Source organism: Solanum lycopersicum, chromosome 6 (assembly GCF_036512215.1).
Source record: "Solanum lycopersicum chromosome 6, SLM_r2.1".
Taxonomy (NCBI): Eukaryota; Viridiplantae; Streptophyta; class Magnoliopsida; order Solanales; family Solanaceae; genus Solanum; species Solanum lycopersicum.
Window position 1 is genome coordinate 41346591 of NC_090805.1, and position 23422 is coordinate 41370012.

A 23422-nucleotide genomic window follows, 5' to 3' on the forward strand; every position below is an offset into this window, starting at 1 on the left:
TCCCTAAATATATCTCGACATTTATGTAGCTGTAGACTCTAGAAATTTAGTTATCTTTATCCGAGGTCTCATTTTTTTATAATATTTAACTAATAGTCGAATTGTTTGATAAAAAGGTTTCAAATTCAAATGGTAAATGTAGAAAAAGATTTATTAAGAATATCACTCATTAAGATTTCAAATTCAAATGGTAAATATAGAGAAAATTCTATTAAGAATATTACTCCCAAATAAGTTTTATTGTGTGGAACCCAAATTTATTATGAATATCAATATGAGATAGAGAGTAAAAACAAATTAAAATAAAATCATCTTTTCTTAATTTAATTTAGCAGTTGACAAGTAATTACGAATAATTAAAAATGAATAAATAATTAGAGATAAAATTATTTTTTTTAATTATACCCTTAATGAATTACTTCTCAAAAAATAGAACTTTTAGAAAATCTTATATTTTTAATTTTTCTACTTCAAAATTATTAGAAATAAAATGACAAATTCAATATGTCAATCATTATTTTTTTAATAAGTGTCTGAATTACTTTTTAAAAAATAGAATTTTTTGAAGATTTTATATTTATGATTTTTCTACTTAAAAAGTTATTAAAAATAAAATGACAAATTTAATATGTCAATTATTATTTTCTTAACGAGTGTCTCAATATAAAAGTGAATAAATTTTTAAAGAATAGAGGAAGTATTCTAAATTTGAGCTTTAAGAATGAATAAAATTATATCATAAGCCTTTGGAATAACAATCGTAACAAAAAAGAATGATAAGTGACACACCACATTTTTGAAAAAGAAGAAAAGAAGTAGAGGTTTGTCATTTGATAAAATCTTGTTTCCAAATGGCAGAAGAGACAACTCAATAGTAGTGTGTTAAGATGAAACCTTACGTGTCTATCAACAAAGGCCTCTTTATCATGCAAATTCAAAATGACCAACACGTAACTACCATGCATCTAACTTCTCTTAAACTCTTATCTATTATATTACTCATATCTCTTCCCTCTGCTTTTCCACTCTTCATCTATCCATCTACAATCCAAAAAAAAAAAAAGAAGAAGAATGCAGACTCAACCTCGTCATGAGCAGCACCTTTCTCGTCAGGTGGCCAAGACCACCACTGCTGTCACTGTGGGTGGTTCACTCATGGTGCTTTCTGGGTTAATGCTGGCGGCTACCGTTATCGGTCTAGCTATAGCTACCCCTTTGCTGGTGATTTTTAGCCCTGTTTTGGTACCTGCTGTGATAACCATTGGGTTGATCCTTGGTGGGTTTTTGGCTTCTGGTGGTTTTGGAGCTACTGCTTCTTTTGTTTTCTACTGGATGTACAGATATGTCACCGGGAAACACCCCATTGGAGCAACCAAGATCGATTACGCGAGGGATAAGATTGCACATGCGGCAAATGATGTAAAAGAGAAGGCGGAGCAGTTGGGGCACCAAGCACAGCAGCAGATTAAGAGTTGAAGAGACGGACATTCAGGAGCTCTTTTTTTCTTTTCTTATGCAAGTATTTTACCGTTTAATAGTTTCTGAGAATGTGGGAATGTTGTTGGTTATCAATGGTTCTGTAACTTGATTTACTATTTAACGAGTCTGTTATTAAAATACCCAAATCTATGTTAGTTCATTGCTTCCTTTAAGCTTTTAGTTGAAAACGGTGCCATACTCTGGCACAATAAATCATTTTTGGCACACCCCGAAAAGAGGCCACCTTCTAGCAAAATTATTGGCGATGGTGAAATTACTGCAATCATAGTTATTCACCAATTGTAGTAGTAGTAATTTCTCGAAAGTAACTTACTGCACAGATATATGTGCCTTACAAACAAGACGAAACATTGTACTGGAAAAGGCAGAAACATGAAAAGCTAAAATTGGTTTAAACATCTCATCCATAAAAGCCTCTTAGACAGCAGCATTGGTCTAAACGTTTTTCGAAATAGCAATGACGTTAAAGTTGATCGAGTCTGGATTTTGCTCGATTATCTTTTTGATAACTGTGGCTGCATCCTGTAATAAATGAGAAATACTTCCATGTCACAAAACACGCATAATTGGGAGATAGATGAAAGAACCAGGAGGCGGAAATAGAAGTTTACAGTCATACAAGTATGTGAACTTTTGTTTGAAGGAACTTGTGGAAAATACGCCAAATCTTATGTAGGAGTAAAAACTAAACCTTAGTCCTAATTAATTGATATTTGCTTATAAGTGATTTCTCCAAATTTGGGACTGATAATGTGATCACAGATACTGAAGAGTTCCAAATTAAAATGGATGAAGCCACGAAGGTTAGGTGTGAGTGTGAAACAAAGAAATTAAGCCATTGTCATCGGTCACTCCCAGAGCATGGACATAATTACTTACCTTTAATAAGCTGTTTGGAGAGGATGCACCATGTGTAATAGGTCCTGCCCTCCTCCCATCAAGTTCATAGAGTTGTCCTGCAATGTGACAAAAGCTTGTGTGACTTTCAATTCATCACCCATATAATGAGTCGAGTTGAGTAATGTGGAATTGTCTAGTCAATAATCACTATATTATTCATGTTGTGGACAAAGATATAGTCACGATGCAATTTTTGATCTCCCATAACATGCGCTCCTAATGCTCCCCAATATATCGTTGTTTTAGGGGAATAGGGGTTTCTCATCAGTTTAAATGAACGGCAGTACGTTCTCTAAAGGAAGTAATTGGCCTAGCAGACATTTTCAAATCATTATTATGGCATCAATACAAGCCTCCATGTTTTCACAAGAAAACTACAGCTAGTGAAATGTAAAATTAATGGATATTCCAGACTCTCTAGGTGTTGCTATGTTCTAAATCAACCGAACTCCTTAAACACACTGTGCAAAAAGCTATAATGGAGCAACAGTTGACTCCCAATAATACTCGAAAAGGGGAAATCACCTTACAACTTTCTACACCAAAGCCATATTAGTAGATAGTAGCAGTCTAGCAAAAAGTTTGTAATGCCCAAACCACAGTTTACACTTCAGATGACAAATAACTACCTTCTAACTTGGAAGCAGAATGCAGACAGTGCTCAAAAGTCGATTCTACAGAACACAAACTGTGAGAGTGAGAAAGAGTGGGATGGAGAAGGAAATACCATCAACACAGGAGAAGCAGATGAAATGAGTGTTCACATCGTCGGTAGCCTGCAGAAAGAACTCACCAGATTGATACACATAAAACATGAAAAAAACAACAAAAAAGAAAGTGACATGAATTTTATGTCATATATATGGGATTGTTGAACCAACAAAAGGAGTCATCACTTCAATGGGAAAACTGATATAGAAGAAGTTTCTGACTTCATAGTCTTATATCCAATCAATTTAACTTCACATCATCAAAAAGATTTTAACAATAAAACCAGTAAATGTTTTAAATCCATCTACCATTAATCATATTCCAAAGAATTAGAACTATCTTCAATTTGAAGTTTTTAACAGAGTTTGCACTGAGGTTCACGCAAACTTTCAAACACACTCTATATTGGCTTGCAAAATATTAAAAAGCTACAGCCCCTGGCTCTAACATTTCTCAGTTGCAAGAGCAAAAGCACGCAAATCCACAAAAGTTTGAGCAGGAAGAGTAAATGCACTAGAACCTAAGAAGAAGGATGTTGGTTATCAACTATCTCCAAACCATCAAAACCCCTGGTGTTTGTAAGGCACACAGTTGCCAGGCTTAGAGGTAGCCTACCTCTAACATGCCCAAACTCTCTCATGCAAACAAGCCAGAACTCAACAAGAAGGTTGCGGGTCCTCAACAAACTGCAAACCATAAAAATCTCTGGTGTATCACACACAATTTCCTCAGAAGGCTTAGAGGTGCCAGCCTCCTATAACACACCCAAATACTATTTCCATGCCTCTCTGCTCCACGAATGTCGAGAAAACAAAGAGGCTGTCATAGCAGCATACACACAAAGAAACGTCCAGAACTGTGAGCTCCGGGAAATCTCAATGTACAAGAGCTCAAATCAAATAAAGAAAGTTGTTCACCGCAACATTCTTTAGATCAGAAAAAGCTAAGCTGCTGCTGCCACAACATAACAGCGACACCAGGCTTGGAGGTACTATCGTACATTTTTCTTTTTTATTTAAAAAGGGGAAATGGGGAAGGGATTACAACATAAGGAATTCGCCATATATGTGAAAGTTTAGGTTACCAACTGGACAACCCTATTTGATTGCATGAATTCTTCGTCATGTGTTTTGCACTAGTTCAGACCCTCCACCTTTGTGCTTGCGAATCTTTCCTCATTTAAGAAAATGTCAAGAGTACTCATAGATCATTGACTCAATTAATATGTTAATACATTGATGAAGTATTTATTCTCTAACTTACTTTACTTCCAAGTAAACCAAGGAATGATTAAGCATAAACAGAATCTCATATCAGTAATTGAAAGCATTAAGGACAAGCTGAAGGTTTTTGAATATGTTCAGCTTCAGTTTTACTTCAGAGAAGCAAATAGCGTTGTGGACTCATTGGCTAATGAAGGATTGAAGCTCGAGGGACAGATTTGGTATGATGAATTTGAGCAGCTTTTCACAAAAATGAAGGCACAAATGGTAATGGATAGCATACAAATGCCTAGTTTCTGGTAGGCAAAGATTTAGTATGAGGACTGCTTATTCGAGATATCTTAGAAACACATAGATTATTCAATTCTGACCTCAGTATCACCAGCAGTGGCTGCCACTGAATGAGCAACTTCCATTTCCCTATCGTTTTCAAGGAACAAAGCACGCTGCAAATTTGTATCCGAATGTATTAGCATTGGATAACTAGAAGGATGTGACTGGCCACTAACTTCAACAGCCAAAATTATACCTGCATTGGGTCCATGCTTGAAGTTGATTTAAAGAACTTGTCCAAGAATGAACCCTCGGCTAAATGGAAAAAAAAAAACAAGCATGTCAAAACTCGGGGAAAAAAAAGAAGAATAACTAGGATGGAAAAAAGAAAACAGCAAAAAGGGAAGGAAAACCAATATAGTGAACATGTAAAGAACAAAACAAAAGAACATATCTTCTAAGTTGACAAGAATGTCAATAATAAAAGAGCTTTGTGCAATCACCATAGTTTAGAGAATTTCATCGAACCAACAAAAGCTGATCAGGCATTTCTCAGACTATGATAATAAATGAAGAGCCTTCCCCCCTAATACTATCATCACACAACGAATCAAGCTCTTAACAGAGTAATATACTACGTGGTGCAACTATATATTATGATACTACCAGAAACTCTTAAGTCCTCCCACCTCTAAATTACATACTTAATGCAAAGAGTTGAAACCTTAATGGTGAGAATCAGTTCATGATATATATAGAACATCAAATGACTTACTAAGTTTTATCTGAGAGGTGATATTCCCAATAGCGTGAAGAAGACCAATTGTTCCACATGCATTTCCCACTGTTTGTTTCATGTAGTAAACTGTACTACTGGGATCCTGCACCTGCCAGAAACCTCTCAAGAATAATTATCAAATTATGAAGCCAAATATAAGATAAACGTAGAAACACTCAAAATGCTCAACTCGGTCAAATAAATAGAGAAGAAACAGATAATCAAGTATATTAGGAGATATCTAGACGGGGCCAAAATAAGATGTTGTAGTGATGACTGATTTATGTGACTGATGAAATATAAAATCAAGCTTAAGTTACCTGTCAACGCCAAGTATAATATGACCTTGCGTTGTCTATTAAACTCACTTAGAAAACAACCTGTCTAAGAGACCACTTAGGCACACTGGTATGGTTTCACGACAGCAGCCAATAAAGAGAAAGCCTGAGTTCATCGAACTGGAGAATGTTGTATACAGCAGGAAAGCAAGCAAAAAGGAACAAATGAGATAATCAAATCCAAGAAAGAGAAAGGATTTGGCTACTGATAGCAAGGAGACTAAGCACTGGGAACTGCAAACCCCACTTCCCCTTTCAAAAGGAAAAAGAGAAAGAGGCAAGAGGGAACTTCCTAGGATTAGTGATGGACAAAGTTTCACACCAAGAACTGCATACGCCGGAGCAATGACATTTACGTAATTGAACACTCCAACAAGAGAGAGACTAAATGGCACAATTTTACTAACGGAATCACTCATCAATAAGAAGAAAAAAATCTAAGGTTGGAAGCAAAGACTAACGAAAATGAGTAGTTATGGTCATCCAATTCACCTTTGTTTCATTATCTTGCTTCATTCTCTCTTCTTCACTCTGCACGTACATGGCAGAAAATTAATTAGCTGATCAGGATCATTGACATATACCAGTTAACATCAAACTAAATTAACAAAAAACCTGCGATGTGAGAGGATAAAGAAATAAAACAGCAAGCACTGGCTTTGGCACCATCTCCAGAAGTTCTTCATCTAACCCATAAACATCACAGCACTCTGCCTCATTCGGTGGAACACCAAGACCCCAAAGAAACTGCTCGATAAAAAAACACGTAAATTAGGAACTTCATTAATATTTTTCATTTCTACCTTCATATATATGATTTTTCTCCTTCAACTTCTTACAGTTTAACAAACCATATATAAATTTTGATTAAAGGCTTCCCAACCTAGTTAAGAAATACCATCCCATAGTTCTTTCACATACTAACGCCAACAACAACAAAAACCTAGTGAAATCTCACAAGTAGAGTCTAAGAAGGTAGAGTGTATACACACTTTACTACTACCTAGTGGAGGTAGAGAGGCTGTTTCTAGAAAACTTCACATATTAAAGGCTAACTTATCAATTCTATTCCTTGGTGGGAAAACATACTTAGTTGATTGAGTCAGTTCTCAACCAAAATTTGGGTTCATTCTCTTTTTACTTCTAATTACACTTGGAAAACATCAATTCCCCTCAATCTCATTTTATATGACACCATCACTACTGGACTAATTTTTTTTTCATATACTCTGATTAGTAAAGTACAAAACATAATGAATTTGTAACCGATTGGAGTCCAAATTAGCTACTTTGACCACAATACTCCAACCAGATCATGATTTTGGGGCGGAGAGAGACTAGAAGGTTATTCATTCCGCGTACCGCTGATTCAGAAGACGGTAAATACTTATTAACTGAGATTATTTGAACTACCGAAACAAAAACAGGATGCAAATGAAAATCGAACAGATACGAGAATGGAGCGGAAGTACCTGATTCATGACATCCGGGTTAGCTTCAAGAGGAAGCCATCTCTTCTTAGAGCCTGTGCTTTCCGCCATGGATTCTTTTCTTCTTTCTTTAGCAATTTAGACTTTTATTTTACTCTCTCAACCTTGATGCCCTTCTCCCCTTTATTATATATATATATAGTTATGGGAAGGGATTTATGATGGGGGTTTCTTTTATTCTCCTTTTTCTTTATAGGTATAATAACTAGGAAATGGTTCACACAACTTTTTTATAATTTTATTTTTCAATTTTAGTCATAATTATAAAATCTTGTAGAGATTTGAATTTCATCTAAGACTAAACAATTGTAAATACATCACAATATCAATTGATCAGTATTTTGAATATTTAAGGTTAGAAAGAAAAAAAACATTATTCAAAGTTGATATGATATCGTCCAAAAAAAAAAAGTTGGTATGATCGATGTGTAATACTCCTTTAGCAAGTAAATGAACATATTCTTGGTAGGAACACCTTTGATTGTTTCAAATATATTTCTTTTTTAAACAACATTATTGTCAAATGAGCATTTGTCAATTTTATTTGATTGCACCAATATCAAATTACATATTTTTGTATATATATGTGTTTAACATTTACATTTACTTTTAGAAAAAAATGTATAAAATAGCAAATTAGTAATTGAAATTAAATATTATAGTCATAGTTCTTTTATTTGTAATTTTCAACAAATATCCTATGTTTTTTTTTATCTCATTTGTATACCGAAATATACGAATAGATTTATTCAATATATATATGTGTTGTATAGAAATTAATTGTAGGACCCATTTGTGTACCAAATAAAATACAAATAGACTCATCCAGTATACATGTGTTGTGTAAAAATTAATTGCAGGATCATACCGAAATATACAAATAGACCCATTCAATATACATGTATTGTATATCTGTAGTAGTTTTGTTTATATACTATTACTATGTTTTTTAGTATGTGTATGTATTACTGAAATATATAAATTAATAGTCATAGCAAACATAAAATTTGCTATGAAACACAATTATAGCAATTATTGTTATAGTATAGAAATACAATTTTTATATGTTTGATAAATCTAAAATTTACTCAAATTTTTATTGTTTAGTTTAATCACTTAGACATCCAAAATCAGTAAGCATGATTAATCTGTTGAATATACCTAATAAGAGAGTTGAGATGCTTCCAACCAAGGAATACCTCAAACGAATGCTTATGCATTTGAACAGGAAAGATGAATGCAAAATACAATGATGTTAACTCTCACTACAGATCAACCTGTTTACATAGACATGCATCTTACATTCGATAATGCCAACTAAGCTTCACAACAAGAAGCTCACTGATTGAAGTAGACCTTGGCCCTTACCCTGTTGCAAGTAGTGTTACCTGTGTAGTGTAGGGTAAGGGGAGTGTAATTGTATGCAACTTTGCCCTAAGACTTCTGCAAAATGTTTCCACAGCTCAACCCCCGATATAGTAACTCTAGCATTGTGCCAAGTCTTGTTCTCACATCTTTCACTAGCTAACATGCAAAAATCTCTTTTGAATTCTTCCATACTTGATATCCATTTTCTCTTCATAAGGAAGTACTAGACTTAACCTCGACGAACCCATTGCTCTAGTCGAAGCTGCTTTAAAGGAGGACCAAGATTTGGCTTAGTCCTCTGGGGGCACCGCCATTTTCCTGTTGTTTCCAAAGCACTAGGATGCAAGTTGGTTGTTTCTGTGAGAACCTTTCTAGTCAAACCATGCTTGTGGCTGTTTGATGCAGCAGTGATTCCACTTAAAGGAGACTGAACAGTAGCTGGCGTTGGCAAAGGACTTCTGTTCTGCACTTGACTATTTCTACTCTTTCTGGTTGATATAAAACCATTCTCTTCGAAGTCATTTATGTGATTTTCTTTGTCGATGATTTCTGCCGCTTTCCGTTTGGATAACTTCTGACTTAACACACTCATCTCCATCCTATTTTTACATTGCAAATCATCAGCAGGCTCAACACTTTCTTCAGATTTCAAGCTGTTTTCTGCAGAATCCTTCCTGTGGATTGGATGTCTGTATAATTTTTCACCTTCACAGCTTGAACGATCAATGGTGAAGGATATTTTGCAGTTAGCTTCTTGAGGAAAAAGGGTCTCCAAGTGTTCTCCGTCACTCTCTTTGAAGACCGTGTCAAAGTGATTTGGTGAATCACATATGCTATTCTCCGTTGTCTTGTGATATAGTGTCTGTTGAGAAATCCTCTCATGAGACATTTCATTGGATACTCTTGTGTTCTTTGTCCCATCAGCCTCCGGATCCTTCAAAGTATACTAACACGAAGGAAATATCATCAAGGGAACTTATGGCAATATGGTAAGTTAAACCTCAATTACGTAGCTTAAGTGTCAGTTATCTTCTTTTCATGGTAGAAACAATTGTATAACTAACTATAACTCAATGTAATCTTATAGTATATTTTAGGTACTGATCCCTCCAGTGAAAAAGATTCGTACAATCGCAGAAAGATAAAATCCACCTGTTTGTTGATCTACAGCTTAAGGTTCTACGTTTACTTTGAGTGCACATTCAATAAATCTACATCTAAAGCATGAGTTCATAAAGAATTGATGATGGTAGGACACAGAGAAGGGATGTTGAAACATAAAACCAAGTAGATCAAGAGTATGAAAAGAGATTGATGCAGCTGAAGGTTCCAAGTTTACCTTTGAGGCAGTTTGATGCTCATACTTGTCATCATGGATAAAAGGAGTTCCTAATGAATTCCTAAAATTCTGAGGTTCCACACTGCCACTACATCCATTCGTACACACTTTGTCATCTAATTTTTTCTCATGATCTGGAAGTATGAAATCTTGAATAGTATCCACTTTTGGAGATTCATAAACATAGCTAGAGAACCAGTTCCGGATGTCTGGAGGCTCTGATAAAAATCATATAGGGTAACAAAGATTAGCATTAACAAAAACTATCATTGCCTGCTTAAAATGGAAACTTTTGTATTAGGAGGTGAAATGATCACACTAACCTGAAGCAAGTGACATATCAGCTGAAGATTCCACATCCTAAAGACACGAGTACACAAAATCATAGTTTAGTAAGAGCACAGGAGAGACGATCCAAAAAAATCTATGTGCTACACTGTCCAACTAGGAACCCGTTGGTACAGGACTTGATGTTTGTCAATCCATACAATATTTTGCAAATTTTTCCTCGCACAAAATTGTTCATCTAATATTATTATCCCAATCCACCACAAAGACGTAGCACATCAAAATAGACTTGGATTCCAATTAAAAGTTTGCACAGTGGAAATTGAAACAACATAGAAAATAAAAGTTGCCTGACCTACCCATTTGTTATCTGCAACAAAATTTGTACACTGTTCAAGGTCTTTTGAAGCCATATTGACACCAGAAGACAAACTGTTGCATTTCCCATTTGTTTGATTTTCAGCAGAATTGTCTTCCTCCTTGCAGTTGATGTCTTTTTTACACCCTCTTGAGCTAGTATCCTCATTGAAATCGATGTCAATTGATTCAGGGACTATAGTATCATCATTATCAGCCAATAAGGGAGTTTCAGGCACAAAACTTGAGAAACAGTCCTTGGTATCTAAAGGCACTGATAGCACTGACATAGGGACAGAAAGTCAGCTTCGTACAAATTTCATACAAGCAATTTTGATGATAATTTCATACGAGATGAACTGGCAACTTTCGTATGCAGTCTAGTTTCTACTCTCTCAGCATATACAAGGTTCTTAATTTCACTTCTTTCTACTGAGATGCCAGAAAACAATAGTAAGCAATACTTCGTAGTATGTTAACCTAACTTACCAGAAGAAAATGGGATATCATCTGAAGCTGTCCAAAGCTGTGAAACAACCACTAGAGCAATATTATTAATCTTGAAATGATAATATTTAGTAACAATCTACAACTTTTAAAGCTCTTGATAACTATAAGATTGAATTCAAGAAGCAGATAACAAAAATCTCTTTAATGTTGAGACTCTAATGCAGGGGTTTCTGAGTATAATCATATCACATGATAACAGTGAACTGCGTAGCTTTTCGGACCTAATAAAATGTGGCTTAAACTTTTTAACAAGGGGTTGATATTTCCTTCTTTTTTTCCTTTCTCATGAGGGAGGTTGAGTCAATTCAACAAACTATTGTTCTTTCCACAAGGTTTAAGGGATAAGACTTGAAGTTCAACTACCTTAGTTGGAAGTTCGATATCACCTTGTGAAGCTACATTCTCACCACAATGCAAGGAATCAGCTTTCTTTCTTTTCCTGCCATCTCCAGAATCATGAAAATCATCAATCTCACTCAACACCGGGGAATCATATGCATAGCTCGAGAACCAATTTCCAATATGAAGTGGCTCTATTTGTTCAAACAAGAAAACCCCAATTAGAAAAACAATAGATTGAACCTTCTAGATCAAACTCTTTGGAGAAATTATGCATACCAGAAGGAACCGACAGTGAGTCTACAGAATCCAACACCTGCAATTCAAAGTTGCTCATTCAGTGATAAGTTTAATTTCCTCTTTGTTAGCAGAATAAGAAAACATTAAACTAGTGTTTCGCCATGGATTTTGAGACTCTAATTACAAGACGAAAAAAAAAAATCAAGTAAAATGAATGTACAAACACAATTCATAAATTAAAATTTTCAAAATCTATGATCAAACGGGGAGCTTCCGGGTTTACCTGCTTCGACATCTGGCTAGAGAGAAATAAGAACAATTCAAAAATGTGAAAAGAGAAACTTTGAGAATAAAATTTTGGGATGTAGATAGTCTACAAACTACAATGGCGCGTCTTTCAAATTTTCAAATTTATTATTTCCCGGGAAAAGAGTTCCATCCAAAACATCTTATTCTGATTTCTGCGTTCAACTTTTGAAATTTCCATATTTCTCCTGTATTATCAATTTAGCTGCAGAACTGGTCCACTATTTTACCTTTATTACACTTTTATGCATATACAAACATTACTTCGGCAATTTAGTTTTATTTTTGTATGGAAGTGGTCCCTAGCTTTGAAAAACAAGTACTCATTTTTTTTAATTCATTATTAGAATTAAATCATCTATCACATGTTCTTATATGTAAGTGCAATGTTGTGATGAGTATACATACATAATTATAAGTAAGACATTTGTATTAATTGGAAAGACTCTGATTTATTAATCTCATGTCATATATATTATTTACTTTTTATGAAGTTATTAATTATTCTATATAGGGATAATGCTTAAGTATCCCATCAATCTATGCACGAAATCTCAGAAACACAGTTATATTATACTAACGTCCTATTACCCCCAGAACTTATTTTATTAATAATTTTTTACCCCTTTTTAGCTTAGGTGGCACTATCTTGTGGGCCCAACGATGTTTGACTTTTTTTTTCGAACTAGTGCCACGTAGGCTAAAAAGGGATAGAAAATTACATATAAAATAAGTTCAGGGGGTAATAGGACCTTAGTATAGTATAAGTGTGTCTCTGGGATTTCGGGTATAGGTTGAGGGGGTACTTGGGTATTTTCCCTTCTATATATATAGTCTAGTTGTCAAAGAGAGGGAAAAAATGGTTATCTATCCTTCTCGCTAAAATAGCAGCTCAACTCATTCCTAAACGGGTCACGGGTTGGGATGGGTTGAACCTTCAACCAAAAAAAAAACAGTATTACTCTCTTAGAAAGAGTATTGAATGTTGATGTCTATGAACACGACATCAATTCATACAAATATTTATTTATAAATCACACACTTCGATGAATATTTACAAAAATACATTTATGAATCACACACTTCGGTGAATACTTACAAGTACATAATATCCAATGTAAGATTTAGCGGATAAATGTTGATCATTCAACCATTTCTCCCAAAAAAAACTAGTTGTTTTAAAAGATTTCAGCAACACAAGACGGCCCAAATATTTAACAAATATAAATTACTAAATATTACATGACCCATTAATTAAAATTTTATGACTCCGCTTCCTCTTCCACCATCGATCACATTTGATCAACATGTGATATTGTTTCTTAAAAAGTTCATCTACAATTCACCATACAAGATGATATTGCAAAAGACTTTATTTTTTACACGGGCTGGCCTCTGAAGCTTGCGGGCTGGGCCTAGTGGGCCAAATAGGACAGACTAAAAAGTCTCGTTCCTAAATGAGCCAAAAAATTTTAAGCTCAATTCCACTTATTTCAAGGCTTGGATTGGATTAGCCTCGCAGCCCAAACCCATTTTGACGGCTCTAGAGTTCTGCCCAGTTTATCCTTTCAAATTTTCTCTATTGCGCATTGAGTAATAATTTACTTAAATTGACATATTAGTCATTCAAATAAGAAGATAAGTTGGCTTTTGGTTATTGATTTCAATAATTTTTTACTTTAGTTGGAATTATGAAGTCAAAGTTCAAAATTAAGTTGTGTTTAGTTATACTAGTGCATGAGAGAAAAGAAGCATTCTACTCGAAATTATGAAGGCAGATTATAAACTATTAATGAAATTTGGAATTTAACTTCAAGTTTAATTTAAAATTTCTTGGCCAAACACTAATATTTTATAAAACGAGAAATTATTCCAAAAAAGTGAATAATTCTCATGGCCAAGTGAGTCCTATAAAAAAAGAGGAGAAAAACATGTACTTGTTACTTCTTTGTACATGAAGTATACATCCCTGCTAATTATATAATACTCATGATGATGGACTAGGCAAACAACTAGATGTAGGGAAATTGTGTTCTCTATCCAGATTGATAGTCAAATCCTTTCCCTTGCTAGTGTAAAGTCTTTTAAAATTAGACCTTTGTTCATTTAGTAGCCTCACAAGACTTCTCTTGGCATTAGGCCTGAATGGACAATTAGATGCCGTAAATCCATCCACCAAATGCAAATACGCCTCTAAATCATGGCAGCACGCAACATCCGCGTTAGGCTTCAAAAAAGGAGACATCTTTGTATCAACTCTGAATTCAGTCCCAACGTGTGAGTACGCCCATGGCATTCTACAATCTAACATCTCTAGCACACGACCCGCACCCGATTCTCTTAACTTCTTATCGAGTGATTCGCTCACAAACATTCCTGGAACCCTCGTGATCACGTCTTGATTGTTCACGATACGTAGAACCTTAACATTATTATCGTTAAGACGATCCGCGAAACCCCGGTTGCCTACTCGTGGGCCTCCGAAGGAAAAAACGGCTACGGGCGGGGCGTTCGGCACACACGTGCTTAAATCATCTGCGACCAAAAGGGATAATGCCGCACCGAGACTGTGCCCGGTGACGGTAATGCTTAAAGGTTCACCTTTGTATTTTTCGATTAATCTTTGCACTTCGTTAACAACTGATTCAGCTAAACTTGGTACACGATGATCACTTGTTTTGTATAAACTTAAAAATCCACATTCTACTTTAGATTGTACTACTCCTTCGTCGTTATTATCATTTTGTTCTACCAACAAGTCACGGAAATTCTCTGCCCACTCTAAACAAGTGGCGGTCCCTCGTAACGCGATAACTATGTCTCTCCTTCCCATTCGTTGAATCTCACTCCTGTCATCACACACTGCCACGTACCCGATCCAGCTAGATCGCTGAGTCATCCATCTGAGATCAGGTGCCACGTCATCCACCCACTTCGGCAACCCAATAGACGAAGTTGCGTATAAGCTTTTCGTCACCTTGTATGATCTATCCGGCAGCGCCACGTGTCTCTCTGGCAGAACCTCATCTGCTGACGTGGCCGGGTCGGTGTGAAAACAGTGATAAGCCGATTGTATGAATTCCCCGTACCGGACTAATTCTCGCCGGAGATTTTCGTCGAGTGGATCGAGTAGCCCGAGCCAGTTATTGCTGCCGTGATACTCTCTCCACCGGTTCGCGAGATTGTTCCGAGGAGAATATTCCATTGATTTTGACGATAATAGCCTTTTTAGTCTATTCAAATGCCTTGGCGACATATCCTCTGCAGCTTTTCTCATCTCATCAGGCCAAATGTTGGCCAAATTGAGCCCTTCCAACAAGTTTTTTCTCCTATTCTCTATCAACCTATTACTGGATGGTTCAATTACAGGTCTCGATGAATCAATTGGGTTCGTCTTCTGCAGAAGCTTTTCGAGATTGGAAATGTGTTTTTTCGTCATCTCTGTTGATGATGAGATTGTTTTTACAGTTTGTGCATTGCACTTAAAGTTGACTCCCTGTGGCTGTAAAAGGTGAAGATTTGGAAGTGCTGTTCCGATCTGCATGGTTTTAGAGAGAGAAAAAGGTGGAGGGATTTTGAGAGTGAGAGAGAAGAGTGAATGAGTTAGAACTTCGAACTAACTAGATAGTTACCACTAGTTGTTATTGCATTGAACTTGGTTATTTATAGAGGAGAAGGTTACACATTTAGGCTTATTCTTTTCTTTATTTACAATTACAACCAGCAACAACATCATAATCCAATGTGGTTGAGGGAGTTGAGCTCTCGCATCGATTTAATTTAATTTAATTATTAATATATTATTGATGTGTTAATACACTAAATTGAGAATTAAATCATCAATTATTGATTTTATATATATAGATAGAAAGATATATGCATTATTTGTCTTTATTATAATCTAATCTAAAATAATCTAAAATTTAGAAAGGATAAATAATACTAATTTATGTCAAAAGGAGATAAGGTATCACCGTATCACTATAGAGAGACATAGAGGTTGGTTGCATTTCCTACCATAATGATAAAATTTTAGAAAATATGATTGATCAGATATTTAAGTCATTGAATATGAATATAATTGTACTAGATTGCTAGTTTAACCATCGATCAAAATCATAAAATTAAAAAATTGAATTGAAAATTATTAAAGTAAATTTTATTTTTATTTTTAATAGATCATTTTCGAGAAAAAAAAGAAAATAAAATGTCAACTCAATAAATCAAGCAACAAATATTTTTTTTTTTTTAAAAAAAAAGAGACACAATATGAGTAGGTGAAAAAGATGGACGGTATTATTTGAGTAATTGTTCATTTGTGTTACTCTAATTATACTTAAAAATAGAAGAAAGGAGAATAAATTATCCTCATTATCCTCGTGGCCTCCCTTAATAGCTACTCGCTGCTAACTCCTCTCTTTTCCTTTTTCAATTAGATTCAAATATCAAAAAGTCCACCTTTAATTTACGGTTGACAAAATGACACAATTCTTTATTTCAACATACCACGTTTTACACCTCCGACCATATTTCTTTTTTTGTTTTTGAAAATAGAAACCGTGCTTGTTATTTTTCGGATACATATTAGGTAAATTTTACATTATCAATATAATAATTTGTAATTATACTAAATAAAAGATAAATTTAATTTAAAAAAATATAAATAAGATTCTTCATTTGGAAATCATCTGCTCAACTCGATGATTGCTAAACAATTAATGGGTCAACAAGTAATACGACACCTCCGACCATATTGTTGTAAAGATTTAGAAGGTTAATTAACTTTGTTTTTAAACTACATATCGAATAATCAATATGTTAAGGTTTATATGATTATTATTTTATAATTTTGAGATTTAAATAAAAAATATTATGTTATCGTGATGTTTTTTATGTATCATATTTTGAATTGTCGGTTATTATTGTTTGTATTTTTAAACGCAGTTTTCAAATATTTAAATTATATTTTTTAAAAAATAAAAATTGTATATCTGATTTCACGATTAAAATTAAACTGTTTTGACTCATAAAATGTGTATATAAATTGAGATAAAGAGTCTATTCTTAATTATAGCGTAATTTGTAAGGACTTCATGTAGTTGTTTAAGAAATTGAAGTTTGAAGATATATATATATATATATATTGATAAACAAAATTGAAAATTAAATCATTCATCAAACTTTTAGATAAAAAAATGCTCTTATCGTTATTGTTATCTTAAAGTAAAGCAGTTAATATTATTACATATTTTTATTTTTTAGTATAAAAAAAGGAATATAATGTTAATCAAAATTCACTTGCTTCTCTATCTTCAAGCTATTAGTACTATCGTCAAATAGCTCTCTTTTCACATTATCAACCTAGGACTTCAATTCAATTTGCTCCAAATCTTTAAATTCATATATCGCATCTAATCACGGCCAAGTTCTAAAAGTACAACAATTACAGTTACAATGATATATATTTTATCGATTTGATGTAAATATTGAATTTAGATAACTATGTATTTCTTATTAAATTCAGAAACAAAGATTATTTTATATTTTAAATATATATTTCTAGTCCGACAATCATATTTTTATAAATAATTTTTATGCGAGCTTATGTCAACTGCATATATTTTTTTAATTAAAATTTAAACCTAAAACTCTATACTCACAATATTTCACTAATCACTATCAATTTTATAATTTTATATATCGAAACAATTTATGATCACACACTTTAATAATCTTGATAAAATACCTAACCATTAGTCTATTACGCGTCACCAACATGGATGAGGTGTTTACTAAAGTTTAGACAATAATGAGAATAAATCATTTTATATTTATTTTTTTTTGTCGAAACTTGATCCTAAAATATGACACTCATGATATTTCATCACTTTTGGATGTATAAATTTTTTATATACTTTATTAGGTAAATTTCCCAAACTTTATTGGGTCGGTGCTTTATTGATTGCATATCTATATAAAAAAAGGTTGGAATGTGTGTATATATACACACATCCTTTTTCCCTTTCAATTAGAGATGCGTATATATCTCATGCATCACAAAAGCATGAGCAAGTTGCTCAATTACTACCCAATAACATGCACGCTTTAAACGAGAAACAAACAACCTTTAATTTGTTGCTGTATTTATATTGAAGTTTAATAAGTAATTTAAATTTATATTGTATAAAATTTCATTTGGAAAAAAAATACTCTATCGAAAAATTTTCAATACTTAAAATTGATATATCTAATTAAAAAATAAATAATTTGTTCACTACGATATTGTCCATATTTTATTACACTTTGGCTTTAAGAATGTCACATTTAGTTTTAAATTGCAACTGCCAATCGGCTCGAACACCAAATGGTCGGTGAACGTACACTTTGCGTCGCCTTAAATGTAATACATATATCTAAAGAGTTCGATCGATTCCTATATGTTAAAGGTATATAAATATTAGTTAAACAATTGTATCAATTAAAATGTAAATTCAAATAATTCTATTTTATTAAATTTATATGTAATTTCGAATAAATGAAAAGTGACATTTTAGAATATTTCAAATTATATATATTAAGTTAAAAAAACTCGATAATTATATTCTAGCGATAATTGTTTGGAAAGACAAGGCACTAACAAACAATGTCTGACAGGATAACAGCGGAAGAATACTCAAGTCTATACTTTCCCTTTTTGATTTGAACCAAGAGAAAAACAAACAACCACAAGCAATATGATAGTAAGACAGCAAGTAATTCAACCAAACAAATATAACAACACAATAATAAACCAATCACACAAGACACCAAGATTTACGTGGAAAACCCTTCGATGTGAAGAGTAAAAAACCACGGGACCAAAAGCTCCACTATAATCACCAAGAGTTACAATATTGTTCTCCAAAATTGGCCACAAAACAAAGTGCCAAACAACGAGCAACAACAAAATAAGATTGCACCAAATCTAGAGAATTAAAGGAGCAAAATCACCAATTTCGCAGCTACTGTTCACGACAGCAAAACTGAAGCTGCAGACCACCAAATCCAACTCTGTCAGTTCCTAATCAAAGATTGAGATGGAGATAATATGGTGTCCAAAAATCAGCTCAATCGGACAAGAAACGAAGCGGGAATCGCAATTTTGTTATGGCTGGATTTTTGACTGCGAATTTCTCTCTTTTGGCTGCTGAAAAACTCTCTCTGTATGTCTGAAAATAAGACCCTAAATAGGTTTATATTTGCCTCATAAGAATGGACTTATGGACAAAAATGAGTTGGTCCAAATTGAGCTTTTATTTATCCACATAGGAAACGAAAAAAGACCCATAACCCAACAATAATTTGCTACAAATTAGTTTTAAAAGCACTATGAAATTAAATGGCTTAATGGCGGTGTGATGGAGCCAAAAACTGTGTTCAGATATATAATTAGAAATCATGATTTTATATCTCTAATTTTCTAAAAAAACGTAATTTGACAATTCAAAATTCTTGTATATGTAAAAGCTTGAGACATGAGTTTAATTTTTTTTTTAAAAGAAAAAAGATCAATCATTTTAATTTTGTAAAAAAAATGTTTAGAACGAGAGAATTGTATTTAACATGTGAATGGATTATATTAAAGAATAATAGACTAATGAATCTTTATAGAGTTTGGGATATGACATACCCTTAGACAAATATTTAAGGGCATAATTAAAGGCTACCTTCCACCCCTTTAATTAATTTCAAATGTAAGTAGTTAAGAATGGCCTCATTATATAAAGGGCAAATATGAAAAGAAAGTTTTAATATTTTTTTTTGATCTTTGTAAAATTCACGTTTTTAGAGCTATGAAAGAATCAAGCAATTTTCTTAACATGTATTAGAGGGAGTAAATACAAACATTCATTTATAAAAGAATCAACATGAAAATATATGATTTATTAATGCGGTATTTCATAATTTTTTTTATACATATTCATGGACTATGATTTGTTCATTTGATTTATCAAATACATAAAAATCAATAATTGTCAATTTTCACAACTTGTTGACTCACTATTTAAAAAAAATCACCACTACTGAATAAGAAATTTGTATTATACATATTTTTTCATTTATTTACATTGAAATAACTTATTTAAAAAAATGCATGATAAAAAACATAAATATATATTATTATTATCAGTATTATTATTTATCAATTCAATTATATAAATCACTACTAAATATGTTTAATAGCAAATTTTTTCAAGAAAATAGTCATTTTTGTATAGAAATAATAAAACTTGTCAATAAATATACAATAAATTAATTTAGAATTCTTAAATTCTTAATTTTTACTTCGCAAGCCGTGACCACAATGCATGAAAAGCTCTTGATGATCTTAACGAGGCTCTTCACTAACAAGTACAATATAAAGTGTCACAATTTAAAACTTTTGAAGAGCACTAGCGAAAGTTTTATGCTATTGTCATCATTATATATTTCACTTTACGGCAAAAGTGAGCTACCACTTTAGTGGGTGAGATTAATATTGTACTTCTATTTTTATTTTTTTTAAAAATACAATTTAATTTAATTTTAACATGAAATTTTAAAAAAAATAATAAAAATTTTTTATTATTGTAATTCTAAATTAAAGTTTATTAAAAATATAAAAATAATTTTTAATTTGGTAATTTTAACATCTATATGAAAAGTTAAAATTAAAACATTATTAAAAATAAATTATTATTTTAAAAAGAAAATAAAGCAATCTTTTTTAATCAAAATACGGATATATACCTATATTGACATAGATGTAACACATCGATGTCATATTCATCTTAGTCAAGTACTTTGGAGGGTCTCATAGTTATGTGATATATACCTATACTGGTATGTGCTAGTCGCTATCTTGTGAAATTAATCAAAATATGCGTGTACGCTAATAAATCATATATTCCTTTTATTCCACATGGAGGAAATTTATACTACTATTTATTGTAAGAAAAGAGAAGGAAGCCGAGGATACGTAAGAATATAGAATTAATATTGGAGTCAGCAGTTCCGCGGTAGTTTTATTTCCATGAGGTTATCGTGTATGACAATTGACAACTATATATTATGGAATATTAGTTGTATACATGTGATAGACAAAAATACATTTTATTGCTTAAATTAAACAATGCTATATAAAAACACGTAAAGAAACAAATCCATTTTTAAAACACGTCATGGAAAATTAAAATAGAAAACTCAGGGATGTAAGGGTAATAGGGGACAAACAACTATATAATATGTCAAAAATCAGAATTCTTATTTGGATGGAGAAAATATGTCAAAATTTAAAATGAATGATTGAATTAAATAAAGAGAGGTCTTAATCGTGGTTGGAATAATAAATAATCCTTATAGTTGGTTAAAAATATTTTGCAATCTGATCATTTTATCTAAGACGTTATCTTATTTATAAATATTTAAACATTTTTCTCCTTTTCATAAATTTGTTACGAACAATTTTTTCTTCTTTTATAAATAATGTAGGAAACAAGATAATAACAGATATATAATGTTTAGTGAGAAATATAAATTCAATAAGAGCCTTTCTTCTAAAAAATAAATAAAATAAATCTCAATAAGAGCCAATTAAATAAACATATTTTTTTTTTAAAAAAAAGGTATATCTACTGTTAAATTGTCAATATTTTGTGCCATTGGTTTGACATATTAACTTTATAGTCTGTATATCGGGAAGGGAATGAAAGAAGGAATTAAGATGATAAATGGATTTTGGTGATCTCGTATACATGTATCTCTAATACATAGGGGGTCGAATTTAGGTATAATTTATTCTAAAGATTTAAGAAAATTCTTAATTAGTAATAAGATACATAATATTTTAAAAGTGTAGATAATCATTTTTCAATAATTAGTAGTAAAGATACATAATTTTTCAATAAAGATAGTTCAGATAAGCCTTTTCCAACATCCAATTTGCTAGCTTATATATAGAGAAATCAAAATAGGCTTGACCCGTGGAGCCGACGCAATCCATCCCTATAGATAAAATTTTCAACCCCCTTTACAACCTCTTTTTGACAACTCTAACTATACACAAAATAGTTTGGAATGATAATTTTTATTTTATATATTAATTTAATAAAAAATATTTATTTTAAAAAATATATTTTACTGACATCACACTTAAATTAGTAGGGCCGCATAAGTCTGCGCGTATAGGGACAAGACAACAACGATACAAAATGAGAATTGCACATGACCGGCTGACAAGCGCGTCATACGGTTAACATTTTTTCTTTTCAATAAACAAAAAAGTTTGTATCAAAACAAAAAAAAATGAAAAAATAGTATGAGTATCTTTATATAGTCAACAAAAACTCTTTAAAATTAGAAAATATTTAAGGCGTAGTGTGGAAAGGAATGATGTACTAATTTAGCTTATGAAAAATAGACTACCAGGCACCGACCAATTCTTTTTATGGAACTAAAGACTTCGTACGTCTACTAAATCACAAAAGTTTTGCTTAACCAAATACAATAAAGTCTCACCAAATTAAATTTAGATAGGATCACAAAATATTGTTTAATCAATAAATTCAAATATATTAATTTAAAAAGTATTCTAAAAAAATGTTGTTCATGAACTTTAGGTCATGATTAATAATTTTGATTATCATAAAAAATTTAAGACAATAACTTTTGAATTTTTCAGATGAAAGTGATATATGTTTAGGGAAGTCTATTACTTAGAAGAGATTGCGGATACTATCGGAAATAAACAATGTTGATGATGGATTTGAAGAGATATAATACTTTTGCAACTAGCTGCGCGTAAGAAAACACTTATCTCATATAGAATTCTTCACAATAAAATTGTACAGTTCAAAAAGACAACACAGAAACGTATTGATGCAATAAGAAAAGTCAAAGATGAACTTCAACTAGATTTGAAGTCAACAAAATAATAAAAAATAAAAATCATATTTCACTGAATTGTCTTAAATATATTTGTACTTTTAAAGAATTATTGATTTATGATATTGATTGGACCATATTTAGGGGTCTTTTGAAAATTTCTTATTATCTTATTAAAATGACTGAATTTTTTTCATTAACGTGCAATCGATAAAAATATTATTAATTTATTATATATTAATTTAATAAGATCTCAGTGTATCCAATTATTGAATTAAGAGTGAACATGACATACAAATATATATTATGGAGGATTAGACTATCTTGGGGGTGTTAATTTACTCACTCGGTGAGTCAATAGATTTTTAAATTAATCGGACTGAAATGAGTTGGGATAAAAAGTGAATCATAACTTTTAATGTTTTTTTAAGTATGTAATAAATTATTTTTTCTCTGTATATATTATGTCTATATTAAACAAAATTTTGTATCTGTTAATTTTGGCTATATGTTAATGACTGAATGGATAATGATCCACCCTATATTAAACGAATTATGCT

The 23422-nt window shown here is 32.2% G+C and overlaps 4 protein-coding genes across 7 annotated transcripts; 1 reads left to right on the forward strand and 3 right to left on the reverse strand.

The window, feature by feature from the left end:
- Positions 1 to 957: 957 nt before the first annotated feature.
- On the forward strand, positions 958 to 1619 carry LOC101249653 (oleosin 1-like). Its single transcript, XM_004241942.5, has one exon. It carries the CDS (start codon positions 1072 to 1074, stop codon positions 1474 to 1476), a length of 405 nt encoding a protein of 134 aa, XP_004241990.1. The 5' UTR covers positions 958 to 1071; the 3' UTR covers positions 1477 to 1619.
- Positions 1620 to 1735: 116 nt separating this feature from the next.
- LOC101249374 (ubiquitin carboxyl-terminal hydrolase 3) lies at positions 1736 to 7443 on the reverse strand. 2 transcript variants are annotated; one of them, XM_004241941.5, is made up of 9 exons: positions 7196 to 7443; positions 6339 to 6470; positions 6216 to 6254; positions 5383 to 5494; positions 4864 to 4922; positions 4706 to 4780; positions 3128 to 3176; positions 2380 to 2456; positions 1736 to 2022 (listed from the first exon to the last, which is right to left on the reverse strand). In XM_004241941.5, exons 1-9 carry the CDS (start codon positions 7262 to 7264, stop codon positions 1936 to 1938), a joined length of 699 nt encoding a protein of 232 aa, XP_004241989.1. In that variant the 5' UTR covers positions 7265 to 7443; the 3' UTR covers positions 1736 to 1935. The 2 variants fall into 2 exon arrangements, with proteins under 2 accessions (XP_004241989.1, XP_010322890.1); XM_010324588.4 differs by having other exon boundaries at positions 5383 to 5488; positions 7196 to 7371.
- A 900-nt stretch (positions 7444 to 8343) lies between these two features.
- On the reverse strand, positions 8344 to 12077 carry LOC101245371 (uncharacterized). 3 transcript variants are annotated; one of them, XM_010324586.4, is made up of 8 exons: positions 11938 to 12077; positions 11694 to 11730; positions 11439 to 11608; positions 11055 to 11091; positions 10568 to 10848; positions 10244 to 10280; positions 9921 to 10129; positions 8344 to 9527 (listed from the first exon to the last, which is right to left on the reverse strand). In XM_010324586.4, the coding sequence occupies exons 1-8, from the start codon at positions 11947 to 11949 to the stop codon at positions 8811 to 8813; spliced, it is 1500 nt and encodes a 499-aa protein (XP_010322888.2). In that variant the 5' UTR covers positions 11950 to 12077; the 3' UTR covers positions 8344 to 8810. The 3 variants fall into 3 exon arrangements, with proteins under 3 accessions (XP_010322888.2, XP_010322889.2, XP_010322887.2); XM_010324587.4 differs by having other exon boundaries at positions 8344 to 9515; positions 9921 to 10138; XM_010324585.4 differs by having other exon boundaries at positions 9921 to 10138.
- Positions 12078 to 13739: 1662 nt separating this feature from the next.
- On the reverse strand, positions 13740 to 15600 carry LOC101249094 (phospholipase A1-Ibeta2, chloroplastic). Its single transcript, XM_004241940.5, has one exon. The coding sequence runs from the start codon at positions 15502 to 15504 to the stop codon at positions 13948 to 13950; it is 1557 nt and encodes a 518-aa protein (XP_004241988.1). The 5' UTR covers positions 15505 to 15600; the 3' UTR covers positions 13740 to 13947.
- Between the last annotated feature and the right edge of the window lie 7822 nt (positions 15601 to 23422).